Source organism: Pelophylax lessonae (assembly GCF_965119305.1).
Source record: "Pelophylax lessonae genome assembly, chromosome: 3".
Classification (NCBI taxonomy): domain Eukaryota; kingdom Metazoa; phylum Chordata; class Amphibia; order Anura; family Ranidae; genus Pelophylax; species Pelophylax lessonae.
In genome coordinates, this window is record NC_138770.1 from 11,058,902 (window position 1) to 11,072,663 (window position 13,762).

The following is a 13,762-nucleotide window of genomic DNA, read 5'->3' on the forward strand; positions in this document are numbered from 1 at the left end:
CAGGCCTCCTTCCTTGTTTCAAGGATCTTAACTGAAGATCAGCAGTACTCTGCCTATTGGGGTCATCATATAGGCTAGTGAGCTCTGCCAGGAACAAGGCATAGGAGTTGAGAAGCTGGTCGTTTTTCTCAAAAAGAGAATCTGCCCAGGCTCGAGGATCGCTTGATAGGTAAGAAATAATAGTACAAACCTTAATGTGATCAGTAAGGTAGGTACGAGGTTTTAGCAAAAAAAGTAACTCACATGCGTTTTTAAATTCGCGAAATTTTTTGCGATCGCCTGTAAATACCAAAGGGGGATTTATCTTGGGTTCAGGGGACTGAGCAGAGGTAAGTTGTGTCAGTCTAATTACCTGCTGCGACAGAGCCTGATTGTCTTCTTTTAATTCAGCAAGTGCGTGTATTAACGCAGATACTTGCTGTTTTAATTGTGTCACCTGAGTGGTTATTTCTGGAACTATTTCTGCTGAATCCATTTTTAGGTTCGTTCAATCTGTAACGCTCCTGCGTTTTTATATGGTGTGGATTTTCAGCTGCAGAAATAGTTCCACGTCAGTAGTCATGTAAGAGATATGCTGAGATACCATTCCCAACCTCAATGACTCATCATGTGTGGAAGGTCTTATTTCAGCCAGTAAATACACACAATTAGCAAGCTGGTTCTTAGCGTGACTTTATGCATGTGGTAACACAATGATGAAGGTTGAGTGGAGGTGGTAGGTGATAGACACTTGAAGGTGAGACAGTAGCAGATGGATGCAGGAAGGTTTAGCAATGTTGTATGATAGCAGATGATAGAATAGCAGGTGGACATACAAAAGAGATCAACCCAGTGCAGAAAAGTAGCAGTAGTCTCAAGAGCTAGCAATCTAGTTTATGCAGATGTGATAAACAGTCTCTACTATGCAGAGCTAGATAGTGTAAGCTTAGTATAAGTTTATAGAGAATTCCCCTGTGGGGTACTTAGCACTATTAGCGATACAGCCGAAGGGTGGTTCAGGAGAGGCGGATGATCCAGTAGCGGGATACAGGGATCAGCGCAGCGAGGTTCCGTCAGCGAAGTAAGCTTGCAAGCATGGAAGCTTCAAGTTAGGTTAGCATCCAGATAAGGGTGTTTGAACGAACACATGTGAGTGAGAACCGACGCCTTAAATAGCCATCTAGTCCGGCGCTGAGTGATGACAGCTCCAGTCTTAAAGGTGTATGTGCACCTTTCCAAAAGTAAATGGTAGGGCGCATACACTTGTGGAAAGTGTAATTTAGGGTACCAAAGGTACCGGAACATTACAGTGATCATCACCAACTGCTGCAGAAGAGGAGGCAGCCGCCACCCTCCTTCTGGGACTTTGCTTCCCGCCAAAAGACCTCTACCTCATGTGCCCCTGGCTTTTTATACCCTGTCCCACAATTCACCAAGACAACCCATCTGTGCCAATCCCTGGAGCTGTATCAAAATCCTGCGTGTTATTGGCCAGGTTTCCTCCAGCATCCAATGTGCCTCCCCATTGGATCAGCTGGGGACACTCCCTTAGACCAGATGAATCACACACTGGGCACACTGAGCAGACCTAACTCACAGATCCTGCTCCCTGATAAGCAGAGTGCAATATAGAATTTACCTGCTGCCCCTCTGATAGGCAGACAGAGCCAAAACTATACTCAATCTCTAGCACCTGACTAGGAGGGTGCTACATCCACCCCCCCCCCCCCACCAAACAAGCCATGTCCTCACTGACTCTGGGGCAGCCTCCCCCCTACAAAAATTTCCTAGAAAAAAAAATATAGATATGCTGTACAAATATTCACAAAGCAACTTAATGCACCCCCCACCAAACAAAACTCTGCTTGAGTGGGTAACATGTCAACCTGATTAACTAGCTAACTATAACATTCACTTTTCAAAAATGGAGGGCCTTGCCAGACCCGGACATCCCGTGCAAGCCTGCAAAGGAAGAATTAAAGGTTAACACTTCCAACATTTGCATATTAATAACATTCTACCTAATGTAGTGAGAATGCCCTCTCCTCAGAGGCGACCTTCTCACCCAAGATCCCTAGCTACACATCCTGACAGATATCACTTCCGGTAGGCTTGACTAGGCGTTCAGCACCACTCCTGTACAGGTGACAACCAAACCCTGTCAAGCTAACTATCTACCTTCTAGCCACAATGAGTGACTGAAACAGACACAGTCCCTTTAGCACCCGGGCACTCACTCTTCTTCCATTTCAGCCACGCCCACAAGTTCTCAAAGACATGTGGAGTCCATCTGACTGATGGTCACAGTGTCCCTCACACCTGTAGCACCGAGGCTACATGTCTTCTTAAGGACAAGGTATTTGCTGGAGCCTGAGCAACCTGTCAGACTTGTGGGTGTTAACAGTCTCTTCAGGGGCCCCAGGCACTAGGGCACCCCCCACCAAAGAGACCTCATGCCACTACCCGTTCTCCCTGGGTAGCAACCCAACAAAGTTCCATTACTGGCCCGTTGACCCAATAGTATCTTCACAAGGCATCTTTGTAAAAAGAGTCTCTTTGCAAAGAATTCTCCTCTTCAGCCCGATGACCTAACTACTCCACAGAGTGTCCTTTTATCTTGAGGTGGTACATGATCCTGGCCCGATGGCCCAAAGGATCTCCTTTTTAGCACAGTTATAGTATCACTAGAGTCCTCCTTTAGTAAGGGTCTGTTCTTCTTTAAAGTTGGAGGGTTGGCCCTCTTTAGTGGAACCACTCAGCAGTGGTAATTGTAGGATTTCCCAATCCCTTTTGCAAGGATAGAAGGCAAAGGGGTATTGGAAATAGGGCTTGGACCCTAGCAACAAAGGTGAAACTTGAAACATCACTGTACACTTTACATTCGGGCTCTCAGGTCCCTCTTCTTCTGTAAGCAAGTAAGCAAACTCAGACTAGCCAACATCACTAAACTCAGCATCCTGTGTCCTTAGCAATAGTAGTCAGGATGTGGGATTCGCACAACTTTCCCCACTGAGTCTTTTACATGGATGGATCAAGCCTGGCCAGATCTGTCTGGGCGGTGAACCTCCACTCCATCTATATAGATGGCCCACCCAAAGTTCCATTTAGCCTTTACAGATTGGAAGGTTTTCCATAACTTTGACTGGTTGCAGTGGGGTTTTGGGATATAAAGGAAGTCCCACACAGCCTCATCACACCAAACCTCTCTCCTGGCCTCGATCTCCAACATGAGCTCTCTTGGAGCATAAGGATAATCATATCCATATTCTAAGGCCACCTTCCTCTGTATCAGCCGTTGTAGTCTGGAGAACCTGGGGAGGGTTTGTCTGTTGCCTCTCCCAGGTGGGGAATGTAGGGTCTCCTCCTTAATGATGAGAGACGCATAGGCCTCATTTTGTTCCCGAGCCCGGGCATAGGTCCGAGGAGGGGATAGATCTGGGACCCGGTTAGAGTAGGCCTCACAGAACCCCAGATTCTTGGCACACTGTCCACGTATCACAGAATCTCTAGTCTCCTCATCAGGAACACTTGGACTGGCCGAACTGCTCCGTTCATTCGACCCCCAGTCCCACTTGGTTTCTTCCTCTGATTTCCAGATATCGATCCCCTCCTCCACGGATCTGTAGCGATGCTGGAAACTAGGAGACCCCACATAAATGACCCCGGCCTCTTCATCGCTGCTCACACTCACAGCCCTGGTCACCGCAGGCCATTGACTCCCCTTTGCCTTTGTTGGAGCAGACCTGGAGTCTGCCACTGCAGTCTTCTGTACATCAGGTGGCCGCTCCCCAGCCCTCAGTACCTGCATGCACACAGCCTCGGAAGTACAGATTTCTCTCATGTGGCACTCTGTAGCGCTGGCAGATGTTACTGAGCCCAGTTCCATCAGCACCCTGAGCACTCCTCTTCCTCTGCCCAGAGTCCTGATTAAGAGGCCAACCGAGCACGAGTGACCCCGGTCTCCCATGTCACATTTAGTCTCCTGGGCTGTTTTTCACTCTTCCCCGCCCGCAGCAGCAGATTGCCACAGTGCCCGCACTGGCCCCACCCTTGCATCCGTATGGTAACATTCAGGCATTGACTACATATCAGGCCCAAGTGTTCCACGCCTGCTCTGGTACACAACGCCAGTCTTCTATCGGGCACCAATCACACCCCGGTGTCCCACAGGGCCGATGTCGCGCTCCGGTCTGCTCCACAGGATCTCCGCCAACATGTGGAATAGCCTCCGCGCTCTGGCTTACTCCGCCACTCACCATCTTGCTTCTCCACACATGTGTCTCCCTCTCAGCTACACCAGAAGGCAGAAGTAATTTATAGACCCCCTTCCTCTTTCCAGATTGGCTGTGCGTGGGCGGTGTCTCCGCCCACAACTCCAGATTAGCTGATTCTTTGGCGGTGGCTCCTCCTGATAGGCAGATCTCTCCAGCGCCCGCTTTCCAGCGCGGTACAGTAACCTTTTCATTGCCACTCCAACTCAGCTCAGCCAGCATGAAAATCACTGTAAAGCAGATCGTGGTCTTCAATCCACACGCATCCGCCATCCTTGTCTGTACCTGGGACTCAGTTGTACCTCCATCTCTCCAGGCCAACTGACCCCCTTTGCTATTTAGGAGAATTGTCCTGCTGTCAGACATTGCATGGCCGACATTCTTCTTCATAGCATTTGTACCGACAAATCTCGCCATACTGTCTTGGAAAAGTGTCCCGCTGTCATTAATTGCACGGTCAACATTTTTCTCTATAGCACTGGCACAAACATGGCCCCCGTCACACCGATCCACGTGCCCTAGGCCGTCATTTTCTCCGTCCACACTTGCATCATTCACTGTTAAGCATTTGTATAGCGTGATGCAACTCTTCTTCTCTAACTCTCCTGCACATTTCTTGAGAGCAGATTACAGTCCCAACAAAAGTCCATCCGTTGCCGCTGGCAACCACCACTTTGAACTTGATTCTTCATCCCACTCTCCCTAACTCCTGTAGGATGAGTCCTAGGAATGAATAAACAGGAGGGAACGGGATAAGGGGCAGGCCAACGAGATGTTGGGGGAGTGGGTGGAGTCAGTGAGATGTTGGGGGAGTGGGTGGAGTCAGTGGAGGTGGGGAATGGAAACATGCAGGAGTGACTATATATGAAGGTTACGATCGCTGTGTCTATGACTGTACAAAGCGGAAATATTGTGTACCGAATGGAATGGACTTTTCTTTCTTTATAATAAAACTTTTTCTGATTTAAAATAAAAAAAACACTCAGAAAAGATGAGTAGGGAAAATGTCAGTGGCCTCCACCTGTAAAACCATTCCTGTTTTGGAGGTCGTCTCATTGTTGCCCATCTAGTGCACCTGTTGGTAACAACCCCCTCTGCTACTTGACTGAGCAGATGAATATCCCAGGAGTTTCCCTGACTTGATGCTATACTCTGATTATAAAGTGTTGAGCAGTGTATATGAGTGTGGAAAACTCTTGGTAATTTTTCTTGTCTTCTGACAGACGGACTCTGTGGTGGGAATAGAAGGACATCGGAGGAAGATGTGACTACAGAAGATAATGACATGGCATCTTCTCCAGAAGTAAATCCCGTTCCTCATAATATACATGACAGACCTCACCATTGGAGGAGATCATTGGAATCTCCTGATACTTCACATAGTCCTCTAATATCTGACAGTGCCGACGGGTGCGGGAAACCATCTCATCTCAGGGAATCTTCTTTATACCATACAGGAGAGAATTCATTCTCATGTTCAGAGTGTGGGAAATGTTTTAAACAGAAAGGAACCTTTCTTAGGCACCAGAGAATACACACAGGGGAGCTTCCCTTTTCATGTTCAGAGTGCGGGAAAGGTTTTATTCGTAAAGAAAGCCTTCTTAGTCACCAGAGAATACACACAGTAGAGCGTCCCTATTCATGTTCAGAGTGCGGGAAATATTTTAATGATAAAAGAAACCTTCTTAGCCATCAGAGAATACACACAGGTGAGCGTCCCTATTCTTGTTCAGAGTGCGGGAAATCTTTTATTCGTAAAGGACACCTTCTTACCCATCAGAGAATACACACAGGTGTGCATCCCTATTCATGTTCAGAGTGCGGGAAAAGTTTTAATGATAAAGGAAACCTTCTTAGGCATCAGAGAATACACACAGTAGAGCATCCCTATTCATGTTCAGAGTGCGGGAAATGTTTTAATCAGAAAGTAAGCCTTCTTATACATCAGAGAAAACACACGGGTGAGCGTCCCTATTCATGTTCAGAGTGCGGGAAATGTTTTAATCGTAAAGTAAGCCTTCTTAGACATCAGAGAAAACACACGGGTGAGCGTCCCTATTTATGTTTAGAGTGCGGGAAATGTTTTATTCATAAAGGACACCTTCTTAGCCACCAGAGAATACACACAGGTGAGCATCCCTATTCATGTTCAGAGTGCGGGAAATGTTTTAATGATAAAAACAACCTTCTTAAGCATCAGAGAATACACACAGGTGAGCGTCCCTATTCATGTTCAGAGTGCGGGAAATGTTTCAATGAGAAAGGAACTCTTCATTTGCATCAGAGAATACACACAGGTGAGCGTCCCTATTTATGTTTAGAGTGTGGGAAATATTTTATTCATAAAGGACACCTTCTTATCCATCAGAGAATACACACAGGTGAGCATCCCTATTCATGTTCAGAGTGCGGGAAATGTTTTAATCATAAAAAAAACCTTCTTAGGCATCAGAGAATACACACAGGTGAGCGTCCCTATTCATGTTCAGAGTGCGGGAAATGTTTCAATGATAAAGGAACTCTTCTTTTGCATCAGAGAATACACACAGGTGAGCGTCCTTATTCATGTTCAGAGTGCGGGAAATGTTTTAATCGTAAAGGAAACCTTCTTCGCCATCAGAGAATCCACAGGGGAGAGCTTCCCTGTTAATGTTTAAAGTGCGGGAAATTTTTTAATAATAAAGGAAACCTTCTTAGCCTTTAGAGAATACACACAGGTGAGCCTTCCTATTCATGTTCAGAGTGTGGGAAATGTTTTAATAGTAAAGGAAACTTTCCTAGCCTTTAGAGAATACACATAGGTGAGCCTCCCTATTCATGTTCAGAGTGCGGGAATTGTTTTGCGCTCAAACGTTTACCTGTTAGACACCAGAAAGTTCATAGAGGCGAGTGTCTTTATTCATGTGCAGAGTGGGGAAAATGTTTCACTAAGAAAGAACACCTACTTACACACAGGTGAGCGCCTTTTTAATGTTATGAGTGTGGGAAATGTTTTCCAAGCAAAGGTTTATTTCGCAGAAACCAGAAAGTTCATACGGGCGAGCGTCCTATTTCATGTTCAGAGTGCGGGAAATGTTTCACTCCTTATGTACGTTTCAAACGTAAAAGAATTAACACTTATATTAGAGGCTCCATTTTCATGTTCATGTGCATGCACTGCAGCAGGGTGGCCGTTCGGCGCAGAATCACGTACCTGTACGTCATCTGCATTTCTAGGTCTGGGGCCAGAAGAGTTCCAGGAGTTCTACTCTTATCACAGTTCCCAAACCAAAAGGAGACATCCACCACATCTTCAATCCTAGGGCCCTAAATGTCCTCATCTGGGCACAGGAGGCCCTAAATGTCCTCATCTGGGCACAGGAGGCCCTAAATGTCCTCATCTGGGCACAGGAGGCCCTAAATGTCCTCAGCTGGGCACAGGAGGCCCTAAATGTCCTCAGCTGGGCACAGGAGGCCCTAAATGTCCTCAGCTGGGCACAGGAGGTCCTAAATGTCCTCAGCTGGGCCCAGGAGTTCCGCATGTAATCCTTTTTCAGGGAGACTTTTTTCTCTAACTACCCCACATACATGTGCTGCGGTAGGGCAGCCGTTGAGCACAGAATCACATACCTGTAAGTCATCTGCTTTTCCGGGTCTGGGGTGTGCACACGCACCACCGGCACCCAGCTTCCGCTGGACACAGCAGGAGCCAATCAGTGGGCCCGGCGGATGCCGTGTCCGTTGGTACCCGGCAATCATTCCCGAGAGAGGCAGAACAGTTGTCCACCAATGTAAACAAGGCAGATCACCGTTCTATTAGTAGGGAAGATGGAGATCTCTTGTATCTGATAATGGAGGAAGGAGATAGTGGCGCACAGCAATAAATATCTAAAAATACCAATGATCAGGGTAGGGGGTTGTCAGGACTATGGTAAGAAATAGGCATATTTTTCATATTGCATGTGAAGAATTATGAACTGCATGACCCCAGAGACAAAGTTCAATTTATGGCCTTCACTAGAAACTCAATAAAAGACTCCGGTTTGTAGTTTCCATTGTTCGTTGTTGAAAAGTGGTAAGCCGTTGTTGACTAACCCTGGAGATAACGACTATATTCTATGGTCTTGAAAAGAGAATATATTTGAAGAAGCCATAAAACATTGTGTCCTGGCCATGAGTTATTTTCCAATAGCAGATCCTAACAGGTTCCCCAAGGACAGATGTATCATGGATTACCTAACTAACACACCATTGTTTCACCTATGGAAAAATAAACAACAGAGGAGCCATGGAAAGAAATTTTTTGGTTAATTTTCTGGTAATTAACTTAGACCTATTCCAACTGTATTTTTAAATTAATTTAATATAATCATAAGCATCTACAACCTCCTTGTTCCATCATATACCAAGAGGGGATGTGGAAAGATGGTTATATGGACAATCCTCCATTGAAGATTATATTATATCAGTTAAATAGTAGCTGATGATTAAATTAGATTATTTCATATTGTAGATCCCAGACCATGTCATGATTATATTATTTACTAACATAATAATTCTCTAGTAGATAACCTTCTGATTGAATACATCACATGTGTCAAACAATTATAATCCCAGGTTATTGTGTATCAATTTAGATAATCTATAAGTAAGTCACTTATTCTTAATTATATATATATATATATATATATATATATATATATATATATATATATGATATTAATATGCATATTCATTAAATGGCATTACCAGAACTGAACCTTTCAAAGAGATATTACAGAAATATCAGATGGCCATGCCGGCACAGTGAGAATATGGACAGATTCTCATTTTTTTTTTTATTACTATAAATTAATGTAGTAACTTCTAACAAAGATTTTTGCTCCCTGACATACATGGTGGTTAGTAGAGGTATTGCATAATTACTCAACCAGTTAATGGTTATTGACCCCAACCAATGGAAAGAAGTTCCACCTTCTGGGTTCCGCTCATTGTAATTTTTATGGCCTTTTTGTCCTATACAATATATAAAGGAACCCAGACGAGACATAGAGACACACACATCCACCCATACACACTCATCATACTCCATCTTACTTCACCTTCATTCTATACCTGAAACTCTGAAAAACCTTAAGGACGCAAGCTCCTCCCTAACCAGCCACCATTTTGGGAAAGGCAGCCATTTTAGGACTCTGGTAAATGACCATTTTTAGCCAGCAGCCATTTTGGAGTGGTAATTATGCATTATTGATTCTTTGATTTTTGTTTCCTTGTATGCTATAATCGTATGCTCAGGATATTTAGATTACCTTCCCAGTTGTAACAGCCATTGTAGATTTTTCTCTAAACATTATTTTAGTTTTTATTACATTTTTCCATTCTTGGTTCAGCGACATATTAGCGAATTAGTCTCACGTTTTGCATAGTCTGTTCTCACTCCAACTGCAGCAGAGTGACTGTTGGCTACACAATTCACAGACAACTTTGTCTGATATATAGAACTCTTGATATATGGTTTTTACTCCTTCTGGGGAAAAAGTAATCCTGTCCTTTGATTTGTATTGCTGAGCCAAACCGATTCAACTAGTGTTATCATTAGGTTTGTATTTTATGTGAGATTTTATTTTTGTGTCACCCATATCTATTTATTGTGAATACATGTCTTATGAATAAATATATATATATATTCTCTACTGTAGTCTGTGTTCACTAAGATTGGTATATGCTGTTAAAAAGAAATTAATCGATTAAAAAGAACTCGTACTTCATTCAGAATAATATTCTCGAATGTATAACGCACAACAGGGGTACAGTAAGAAAAGTCTGAACCCAGGGTGTCAGAGGGGTCACGAGACTTGCAGGGTCAGGGCAATCATTGGGGCACTGTAAGAAATGTATGAACCCAGTGTGTCAGAGGGGTTGGGAAACTTGCAGGGTCAGGGCAAACTTTGAGGTATAGTAAGAAATGTCTGAACCCAGGGTGGCAGAGAGGTCTGGAGACTTGCAGGGTCAGGGCCACCATTGGGGTACAGTAAGAAATGTCTGAACCCAGGGTGACAAGAGGGTCAGGAGACTTGCAGGGTCAGGGCAACCATTGGGGTACTGTAAGAAATGTCTGAACCCAGGGTGTCAGGTCGGGAAACCTGTAGGGTCAGGGCCACCATTGGAATACAGTAAGAAATGTCTGAACCCATGGTTTCAGAGGGGTTGGGAGACTTGCAGGGTCAGGGCAGCCATTGGGGTACAGTAAGAAATGTCTGAACCCAGGGTTTTAGAGAAGTTGGAAGACGTGCAGGGTCAGGGCAACCATTGGGCTACAGTAAGAAATGTCTGAACCCAGGGTTTTAGAGAAGTTGGAAGACGTGCAGGGTCAGGGCAACCATTGGGCTACAGTAAGAAATGTCTGAACCCAGGGTGTCAGAAAGGTTGAGAGACTTGCAGGGTCAGGGCAGCCATTGGGGTACAGTAAGAAATGTCCAAACCCAGAGTGTCAGAAAGGTTGAGAGACTTGCAGGGTCAGGGCCACCATTGGAATACAGTAAGAAATGTCTGAACCCAGTGTATCAGAGGGGTCAGGGGACTTGCAGAGTCAGGGCAACCATTGGGGTACAGTAAGAAATGTCTGAACCCAGGGTGTCAGAGGGGTCAGGAGACTTGCAGGGTTAGGACAACTATTGGGGTACAGTAAGAAATGTCTAAACCCAGGGTATCAGAGGGGTCTGGAGACTTGCAGGGTCAGGGCCACCATTGGGGTACAGTAAGAAATGTCTGAACCCAGTGTGTCAGAGGGTCGGGAGACTTGCAGGGTTAGGGCCATCATTGTGGTACAGTAAGAAATGTCTGAACCCAGTGTGTCAGAGGGGTAGGAAGATTTGCAGGGTCAGGGCAACCATAGGGGTACACTATCTTTAAGTTGCCTTCACTGGGGTAGCTTTACATGGGCAATGATGTCACTGTGACAGACCTAGCTGGGACATGCTTTTTGGAAGGTGTATGCCTGGGGGATTGGTGGAGTGGTCTTGTTTCTGATTCATGTTCATGTCTCCCCAAAACACACAGACTCTGGGAACTGGAGGTTCCATATTTGAGGCCTCTATGCCTCAAACTAGCAATTACTTTAGATGGTAATGTAATCCACTCAAACCACTGGGGTACCCTGCCATAATGTAATGTGGGGGGAAGAAGTTGGAAACAGCGCTACCTGGAGTATGTGTAGAATGTGAATGGGATAGAGGAAAAAGTGCTTAGTGCATAATATATAGTGCAGATATAAAAATGTGCAGATATTATACCTGTGAAAGATTCCAAATCACTGGCTGAATATAGGTGATAGCAAACTTCAGCCACAAATCGAGTAAAAATAAGTATAAATATAAATGTATAAGTGGCAAGGTATGGTATAAATAAATAGTGTAGTAAAATAATTCCCAATAGATAGATAGTGGAAATCGATAATTGATATGGTGGTCAGTAGTAGTAAAAGCAGTGAAAATACTATTGCATACCTTTTTGTATCATGTTCCTCCAATATGACCACTAGAGGTCGCACTTACCCTGTAGCCAGATAATATTCATGGAAAACATATAGGGTATGAAAAAAACTCTCAGACCTGTCCCCAATCCGTCCTTACGGACCGATGGATCCCATCTGAGTGAAAAGGAGAAAAACGAACCTCTTAGTGTGGCATACAATAGGGAGTTTGCAAAAGGCTAGTAGTAACTCACGCTTTAGCAACGGATGCAGCAGATTGTGTCAGACAGGTGCAGACAGCGCCGGAGAAGCTTCCGCGTTCCACCCTCGGCGAGCTGCGGCCCGGAAGTGACGTTGACGTTAGGTTCCGCCCTACGCACGTTTCGTCGTTGGACGTCTACGGGAGCTGCCATAATGTGTTTATTGTAAGTAGGTCTCCTGTTATAGTCTGTTGCCTACTAGTCTGAGGAGGAGGGAGATCACTGTTTGTATTCTTAATTGTGCTAATTAACACACCTATTGTCTGCTAGCAAACTATTGGGGGTGTGTTTACACTTGTAATAATGTGTATTGTACTTCGTGAGCTCGATGCCGGCAAGTCTGACCTGGAATAAGATCCCCGATTTATCCAGGTTGCTAATTAACTTAATTGTTATAGTGTTAGTTATATTTCTGTATACAGTTGTGTTTGCATATGATAATGTGATCAGCCTCACCTGAGTGTGTAGTGTATAAAAAGCCTGTATTCTTGTTAAATAAACAGTTCCAGTTTTGCAGCTAAACGAGTCCCATCTAAATCTTGGTTGCAATATGCGGCTGTAATATCTGATATCTATATCAGATATTGATATTACACATGGTGTAATATATGATGGGGGGGGGGGGTGGTAGAAGGATACACAGGCTAGTTGCTACCTCTTCTTCCTTATCCGATGCCAACAATGGCTGCGCATCGCAAACGTCTTGTAATGGATCGGAAAATAATTCCAGTGACTCAATTGGAGGGTATGTGGTGGTGGTGTTTGTGGCGGTGTATTTGGGGGTGCACACAGCAGAGAGTGAAGAGGGTGCAGATAGAGAGGATGAGGAGGGTGCAGAAGAGGAAGGCTGAGTGAGCCACTCAACCAAGTCTGGTGCGTCCTTTGACGTAATTGCACGCGGCAGTTGAAACTTCACGCTTTGGTTCCGGCCTACTGCTCCTGCCCTACCCCTACCACCCCTGCGTAAGTGTCTGCCTCTTCCTCTGCCTGTCATGTTTTTTAATTACCCTGTGACAAAAGTCTCTAGAGAATCGCAGTATATCTGGAAAAAGGTATATAACACCCCGCTTCAATCTGTGGTATTGGGTGGCCACAGGTTTATCACACCAGTTCTACAAATAATTGACCAGTAACTGTTGTCACTGTGTGTAGCACAGTTAACACAGCAAAAGAGGCCACATTTTTGCAAGACTAAAATACAATCTTAGAAAAGTATACTGTTAAATAACACCTCACTTCAAACTGTGGTATTGGGGGGGCCACAGTTTTATCACACCAGTTCTACAAATAATTGGTCAGTAACTGTTGTCACTGTGTGTAGCACAGTTAACACAGCAAAAGAGGCCACATTTTTGCAGGACTAAAATACACTCTTATAAAAGTACCCTGTTAAATAACACCCCAAATCAATATGTGGTATTGGGGGGCCACTGGTCTATCACACCAGTTGTTCAAAAAATTGGCCAGGGAGTTTGGCACTGTGTATATCAGAGTTAACACAGCAAAAGAGGCAATATTGTTGCAGGACACAAATACACTTATGAAAGTATACTCAGATAACACCCCACTTCAATATGTGGTATTGGGGGGCCACTGGTTTATCACACCAGTTGTTCAAAAAATTGGCCAGTGAGTTTGGCACTGTTTGTAGTATTGCTGCAGCAACGCTCAGTCACCACACCTGTCACAATGCTGCACAGTGCACAATAATACTACTAATCCACTATAATATGCTTTCTACAAAGTATATTATACTGTGGATTAGCCCCCTCCCCCCACCCCCTATATCAGGGGTACTC

General features: G+C 44.7%; 2 protein-coding genes across 2 annotated transcripts in view; both read left to right on the forward strand.

The window, feature by feature from the left end:
* Positions 1-13,762, forward strand: part of LOC309550706 (uncharacterized protein) — a 1,733,163-nt gene that overhangs the window by 346,152 nt on the left and 1,373,249 nt on the right. The gene's annotated exons all lie outside the window — the stretch shown is intronic.
* On the forward strand, positions 4,194-9,633 carry LOC309548712 (uncharacterized protein; the record flags this gene model as incomplete). Its single annotated transcript, XM_082248668.1, has 4 exons — positions 4,194-4,288; positions 5,772-6,631; positions 6,740-6,799; positions 9,623-9,633. 4 exons carry the CDS (start codon positions 4,194-4,196, stop codon positions 9,631-9,633), a joined length of 1,026 nt encoding a protein of 341 aa, XP_082104794.1.